This window comes from Lactuca serriola, chromosome 7 (genome assembly GCF_051521515.1).
Source record: "Lactuca serriola cultivar US96UC23 chromosome 7, Lser_US96UC23_V15, whole genome shotgun sequence".
NCBI lineage: Eukaryota > Viridiplantae > Streptophyta > Magnoliopsida > Asterales > Asteraceae > Lactuca > Lactuca serriola.
Window position 1 is genome coordinate 160723127 of NC_136414.1, and position 8059 is coordinate 160731185.

Genomic DNA, 8059 nt, shown 5'->3' on the forward strand with positions numbered 1-8059 from the left:
GTCACAACTAGGAATTTTGATGTCTTGTAAACATTGAACAATGATAACAAATGTGAACCAATAATGTGAAAGCATGTATTATGCTTATTCAATAACAACAAAACTTCAATCAAACACTTCATACAAGCACTGCAAATAGTCAATAAAATAATAGGAAACCCTAGAAATCCTGGTGTAAGTCCATTTTGGACTAGGATTTCCTTATTGGGCCCAATGGACCAATAAGCTTCGAATTTGACTATCTTGGGCTTAGAACTCTTAAATGGGCTCTAATTGGACCCACTTCCATTTATTTTATTATTTTTGGCCATATTGGGCCTAAAATGAAATAAAATACCATAATGGACCTTATTGGGCATAACTAACCTAATTAGCCCTAATAGGCCATAAAAATCATTTCTTGATTTATTTTGGGCCAAGAATCATCTAATTGGGCCATAATATGGATTAAACTGATCTTTGAACAAATATCGACCAGTCATTCAAAGAACCAATATCGACCAGTCCTTCCAAGAGAACAAATATCGACCGGTCGTTGCATGAGTCTAGTTCAGTCAATTTATTGACGAACCTACTTGATATATATTTATATACTTATATACTTTATTATAGCTTTACGTCATTTAAATACAGTCGGTTACATTATTTATAGCTTTACGTCATTTAAATACTGTCATTTACATTATTATAACTTTCAGTCATTTATAGCTTTCATATTTATACTTATTTCGCAATTATTATTCTTTATATATATCTGCATCTTATATCTTAAGCTTATATATCTGTCACACAGTAATTGGTAACAAAGCCTTTTGTTGTGGTGATTAGATTTTTATATTTCCAACAATCGGTATCTGAGCTGATATATAAAAGGAATAATATCCAACATAAGTATAGAACAAAATTCCTGAATATTATAACAAGAGTCTCTTTGAGGGAGAGCGTGACACTTGTGTATCGATCTATACAAGACTAGAAATCCCGCACCTTAACTGTTCGCTAGGCCGGCAGGCTTGGGGTGACAATTGTCGTACCAGATTTCGACACCTGAAGGACGTCATGTTTCAGGCGAGCCTTAGGTCATCAAGCATGGGTATGATAACTCACAAATTTGGTATTGAATAGTGCAGTTAGTGTATGAATAAATAAGCAACTTCATATAGTTTTATATAAGTAAAACTATAAATGGTAAATCTTGATATTTACAACTTTATCATATGTTAACCCTTTTCAATCATGATTATAGGGTTATTATTACACCAATAGTGTATTTTTAAGAAATAAAACTACTTTTCAACTGTAAATCAGAAAGTATAGGACTTTCTGGAGCGTATTCAATCACTTTCTTAAAACTAAAAACAACCATAATAAAATACTGATGAACTCACCGGCTTAAATGTTGATCCTCTCTTTCAAAATAACTTGTATTCTCAGGAATCCAGTAGACAGGTACCCTCCCGGAGCTTTTGAGAAGACAACTTAGTACCCTGTTGCGTCTTTTATCTTTTACTATATCTACTTTTGATATCGATTATCTATTGTAAGAACACTTATGTAAATACTTATACATTACTAATGCAATGGTTGTTGTACTTTGATTTCTATATGCATGTGTTGTGATACTGAACATGACGTCCTCCGCCCCCAAACGTTTCCGTCGATCTGGTTTGGGGGTGTGACAGATTTGTATAAGAGCATTGTTTATAGTGAACTCAGTATATCAATTCATAAAAGATATGCAACTATAAACCCACTGGGATAAAAACACTCTGACCAAGAGTTATACTTGAAAATATAACAATATTTTATAAAAGTATAAGTACATTCAAAATCTATCACTACTAGAAAACAGCCCTTTAACGACACGCACTGATTTACGATACGCTTTTTATGCGTGTCCTAAAAATAATGTTAGTTTTTCAAAATATGAAGGATAGAGAACACACATTTTTGCGTGCCCAAAAATTGGTGTCCAACAAAAAAAATTACAAACACGGAGGGCACCTACCTTAAAAGGGTGTCGTCTACCAATGTCGTTTTATATTTTTTTAGTGAAACGCACCTCCATCCTTTAATACCTACCGGGGGAAATGAAATCCTCAAAAATTCAAAAGCCCGCTTGTTCTCTGATCCTCTCCCTTCATCTTTTTTGATGTTGATGTTATCAAAGTGATGCATCTCCTCCTTCTGCTGTAAAATCCTCTACAGATGATACCCTATTAGCACTATGTGGTTGTGAAACATTCTCCCTTTCAGATTTTTGGTGCTCTGTAACCATGGTATCAACTACAAACAACAATGAACCCTAGATCATATTCAATACACGTCTGTCCCCCCATTCACCACTTGCTACCAACTATCACCATTTTTATGGCCTCCAAGCCCTAAATTAGGGTTTACTTTAGCGATAATTTCAACTTCTCTTACACCAGCATCCCAACTCTCCGGTCCTAAATCCCCCGCTACTCTCCGGTCCTAAATCCCCCGCTGCTACTCCGCCTCTTTTCTTCGGGCTCTGCCGCTCTTTGAAGCTCGACACCACTTCACTCTTCACAACTTAATCACCCTTCCAAAATGTCAATTCTCAGATACGTCTCTCCTTTCCTTCTAAACGACCTTACACCCGTATAACCGCCATGGACGGTATATGTTTTTTTATTTTTATTATTTTTTTTCATTTTAGATATTTTTTATGTACTATCAGATCTATTGGTTGATATATAACTCAATTTGTCTGGTTATAATGCTATTTTGTAGGGTTGTTGCCTTGAACAAGAATCGGTTACTGATGCATACAAGGTGCTCGACATAATGTCTCTGTTAGGTGTTTACCTAGATGAGACCACTTTTGGCTACCTTGTCTATCTATATGCAACAAAAGGACTTGAGCACAAGATGGTTGAACTACAAGACTTTGTATCTAGGTTCAATTTGCCCAATAAATCCATTTTTATTAATAATTTGATTACGAGGTTATATGAAACTTTTTGGAGAAAAACATCATTATGATATATCAACATCATCTGTAACCTCACTCTTTTCACAGGATATAAACTTTTTTGACTTTGATAGTATTGGAGATTTGACTAGTTGGTTTGGATCAGATTGTCACGGGTTATTGGAAATGATCTTAACCTAATATTACGCAATCTTCTTAAGGTATTTGTATTTCAAAACATATAAAAAGTATCCATGACCTCACCTTAAAGTACATAACTTAGTTTATATATTTTATTTCAGGCGATAGGGGCTTTGATCTACTTGTTAGTGTTGTCTTGGCCACTTGGCTTATGCAAATATTTAGAAGGCACAGTTCGTTTGGTAACTATTTGAAAAATCTTTTTACCAATTTGTGAAACAAAGTAGATTTCTTATTGACTAATGCTGCTAGGTTTCAGTTTGCTACCAATTTATACATTATCTACCTAAAGTATGGGTAATATACTAGTGGGAGATAACTGCATAAAATGGGTAATACATTAACTTTTTACTGTTGCATAGGTCACTGGTTAGCTCATATCAATTTTCCTATTGGTCATATGTTGTATTGTGTATAAAGGATACAATCGTTTCTCTTGAACTTGGTAGACATTATCCTATGTAACCTATAATGTTCATGCCTTCCACAAACAATATTATATTTATGTTATAGATTTTTTGTTTTATATTATTTTCTAGTCTTTTATTGTTTATGAGTTTCTCATAACTGCTTAGATGCTTCAAATTTATTTATATCTTATGTTAGTGTCACTTAGTATATCAATTAGGTTCGCCTTAAAAAGATAATGCAAGCGGATGAGGATGTCGGAAAGATTGCTATGGTTGTCCCTCTTATAATATGTAAGTAACATTTCCTTTATAGACTCACTACTTCAAAATTAATACGATTTGTTTTCAGTAAATCAAAAAAATAATAACCACATTTGACTTAACGTAAAAAAACGACTTAATACTAATAGAGAAAGTCATGAAAGGAGGATTTTTCCATGAAAGGAGGTTTGGTTTCTGCATAAAACTGAAAACGAACCAAAAAGTTCGGTTTTTAGTCCCAAATTAAACTCTCTCTCTCCTTTTTTTTTTTTTTTTTGGATTTTAAATTCAACCGGATTGACTTTCTATTTTTTTCGCCTTTTCAGTTGCATAAAGCAAAAAAATAGTAATAAAATATATGGATTCATGAAAATATCTGAATATATTTGTTGAATTTCACATTATTTAATAGAAAAAAACAAAAAACAATCTTAAAGTTTATATCTAATATCACAACTAAGTGGAGTATTTCAATGGAGACTAGAAAGACCCTAAATAATTAATTAAGTTCACTATGGTTTTTATTTTTGTATCAAAACAAAATAAAAACCTAAAATTTTGTTTTTTTATACAAAAAAACTGAACTCTTTGTTTTTTCAAATGGCTTGGTTTTTGCTTTTTCTGGTATATTTAATTTATATGTAATGGGACTTTTTAAAAATTTATTTTGCAGGAAGTGGACTTGTTGCTGAATGATGGAAGCAAGCAGATAAATGAAAAATGTTACAAGTCGAAGGAAGAGTAGGCGCTCTTCGTTGATGACTCTGGCTTTAGCCCAAACACCCATCCAGCAGGTTTGCCTCTTTTCTTTTGTGTATATATTCTTTTTACAATAGAGGTGCTTTTGAGAAGGAGATTGAGGGAATGCCTTCTACATGTACTTTTGCTGATGTACCAGAATTTTTACACATTTCTTTTTTGGCTTTTAAGAGTTTTTTTTGAATTATAATGAAAAAGTTAACTTAGAGCACCTCCAATTGGAGGTTTTTTGTATATATTTCTACTGTTTCAATCATTCTTTGAAAATGTTATACGGTTAGAGTTGAAGGATTTTTTTTTTGTTAATTATCTCCAACCACATATTCTAATATTCTTCCGTAATTGTTTTTTTTTTTTTGGCATTTTACTCCCTTCTCTCAATAACATTTTCATTTTATCCTCATTAATCAAGTTCTAATTTAAATCTTTATTATTGTTGGAGTAATTAATCTATTCTTATTAAACATGCAAATAAAAATGAATATTTTTTCAGGTTGATTTGACAGAGGGAAGATATTTGTTATCTGGAGCATTTGATGCATCACTTACTGTCTATGATATCCAACGTGCAAGAGACTATGAGGGAGGTGGTCTGATTGCTAAGCATAAGCCCATACTTCATGTCGATAAGCAGCATCAAAATGGTCTCAAATATGCCATATCCATAACCATATGGTATCCAAATGATACAGGTCTTTTTGTCACAAGCTCATTTAATCACCACATCAATGTTTGGGATACCAACACCTCACAGGTAAAAACATATATGATTCTTTCTTTTACCCCAATCCATCACTGTGTTTTGCTTTCAAATTGATATTTTTTTTAATAGGTGCTGATGGATTTTAAGATGCTAGGAAAGGTTTACAAGACAGCTATGTCTTCATTAGGAATATGATGAATCAAACATGGGATAAGGTATTATTCAGAATGGTGTTTAATGCACTAAATGATTTGATTCTAATCATCAGGTGTGATGATAAGTTGTTCTCATTAATTAGCATTTTCTTTTGCCTATTTTAGATTAGGGAAGTAACTGATGGGCCTGATGATGGCAATGGCATGAAGCGCCCCGTTTTTGATGGAGTACAATATGATTATGGTGAGCCTTTTGACTTTTGACTTTATTTCCTATGCTTCTTTTTTTATTCATTTATACTAATACCACAAAAACTTGTAAATCAGAGTTTGACGTGGATATTGGAGAAGGTGAACCTATTCTTAAATTACCATATAACAGATTAGGTACTTTCTTTTTTTTATATGAAGATATGATTTGGTAACATAATGGATCATTATTAAGAAAAAAGATTAAGTTAAAAAAAAGTTCCTTGTGTTTTCAATTTTGGAATAGGGACCAAAATTGATATGAAATCTTGAAATAGGGACTAAAATTGATATAAAACCTTAAAATCAGAAAGTCCTTGGGATCAAGATCGATATATGTAGAGTTATTAGATAATTATTATTATCTAGTTAGTTGAGAATTGTTTCCTTGATCCGTTTCAATTAGGAAAATTGAAATGTTCATTGTTGGACTCTGAACAAGGACCATAATTGAAAAATGTTTCAGTTTTGAAGTAAAAACCAGGAAGCACATGCACCATTTTTTTAATTTACTGATAAGAAAAGGTGGTAGGGTGATGGTTATTGTGTGTTCACAGATAATGCATATGACACAGCTGATAAGTGGCTTCTGAAAGAGAATCTTCCAACAAGTGGTTGAGTTTACATTACAAAATTCAAGACAAAATGATTTCATTTTCAACCGGTGCTTATGTGCCAGGGCTGGTGGTATGTTTTGTGTTGATTAATTGTCACTCTCTGGATATGTATATGTATATGTATAGAAAGGAATTTTTTAATATGAACAAGGATAAAAGTGTAATGGTTTGGTTGGTTTTCTTTTCTGATTTGAACTGCCAGACACTCTCCTGCAAATTCAAAAGGAAGATGGCACAAGCAAGGAGTATCTTTTGAGAGTTACCCTTGAGGCCACCAAAAATACTTTGATTCAAGGTAGTACAAAACTCTTATTGGTAGATAATTTTGATTCCACTCTCATATATACATACCATGTGTATTATTAATTAGTTGATATTGATATCGTACAACTGACATGATTATTGTGTAGGATTTTCGTGTTGTTCTTGATCACAAGTTGGGATTGATATTGAAGCTAAGAGACATGATGATTGGTTGGTTACATGAATGGTTTCGAGCTTCTTAAGACAGCTTAGTGATGAGTTACTTAAACAAGAAGGTGCCCCTTTATAGCAATGTAGTATTAGGTTATATAGGTAGGGAAAATCTCTTAATAATAATGTACAATCAGATCCCTTTAATATCAATGTATTACAATTTTTTGACATGATGTTATTCGATAAAATTGATTGTTTTCGTATATATTTGTTTCAATATTTTTGTATTATGTGTAAAAGAGTATCGTAAAGGCACGTCATATATGTATATCGTAAATGGTTACTGATGTTTATGACACGCAAATGTGTGTCATCTTTCTTTATGACAGGGGCTTTAATGATACACAATGTGTGTCCTAAATGTGCGTCGTATAGTTACGACACGCAAATGTGTGTCGTTTTCCTTTATGATAGGGCCTTCCTTAATACGCATTGTGTGTCATAAAAGTGGGTCGTAATTGCACGTCGATAATAGACGAAACGCAAAAGCGTGTCATCTATCATTATGACAGGGCCTTCCTTGACACGCATTGGGCGTTGTCTGAGCGTTTTACGACACGCATTGGGCGTCGTAAAAGGCTGTTTTTCTAGTAGTAGTAGTAGTAGTGTGTGTGTGTGTGTATATATATATATATATATATATATATATATATATATATATACTAGAACGAGTATCAAAAGAAGAACAAAACAAAAGTATTTAGAGGTTGGACATTACCATCAAACCTGGGCAGTTATTTAGTGATATCTACAATAAATATAGCCTGATCAACTATATTTATTTGAGATACGACCAACATGTGCTTGGGAGTGATATTGGTGTTGCAACAAGTCTAAATCTTACCTAAATACCAGAAGAATATTAGAACCAAACGTAAAGTTTAAAATACTATAGGAGTATTTTATAATGCTATAGCAACAAAACTGAAAACTTATCAACATAATATATCAAGAAGTTCTAGAATCAAACATATGATTAAATACTAAAGGAGTATTTTAGGAACCATAAATAACTTTCGGGAAATTTTAAAAGACCTTTTCTGGTAGATCTATAATTAGTAAGTGTATACGTTAAAGTTATATATAGTTGAGATTTTATAGACTTAAAATAGGTGATTTTCACTACACTTCTTGTTCCTTATTTAGTTGTGGTTTTAGAGTAGAATCACTTATTCGAAGGTCTATATGATCCGAATTATATATAATCTTTACACACTATGTAATTATAGAAAGACCGGAAAGGATCATCTTCGTAAAGATTCAAATTTTTATTAATCTCTTAGATTCTT

The 8059-nt window shown here is 32.5% G+C and overlaps 1 protein-coding gene across 2 annotated transcripts; it reads left to right on the forward strand.

The window, feature by feature from the left end:
- The first annotated feature begins 2070 nt into the window (after positions 1-2070).
- Positions 2071-6940, forward strand: LOC145062401 (WD repeat-containing protein ATCSA-1-like). Of its 2 annotated transcripts, none has more exons than XM_079010011.1 (11): positions 2071-2643; positions 2758-3159; positions 3241-3840; positions 4484-4604; positions 5063-5323; positions 5402-5487; positions 5593-5671; positions 5755-5814; positions 6234-6363; positions 6496-6588; positions 6704-6940. In XM_079010011.1, the coding sequence occupies exons 6-9, from the start codon at positions 5464-5466 to the stop codon at positions 6293-6295; spliced, it is 225 nt and encodes a 74-aa protein (XP_078866137.1). In that variant the 5' UTR covers positions 2071-2643; positions 2758-3159; positions 3241-3840; positions 4484-4604; positions 5063-5323; positions 5402-5463; the 3' UTR covers positions 6296-6363; positions 6496-6588; positions 6704-6940. The 2 variants fall into 2 exon arrangements, with proteins under 2 accessions (XP_078866137.1, XP_078866136.1); XM_079010010.1 differs by having other exon boundaries at positions 5598-5671.
- The last annotated feature ends 1119 nt before the right edge of the window (positions 6941-8059 follow it).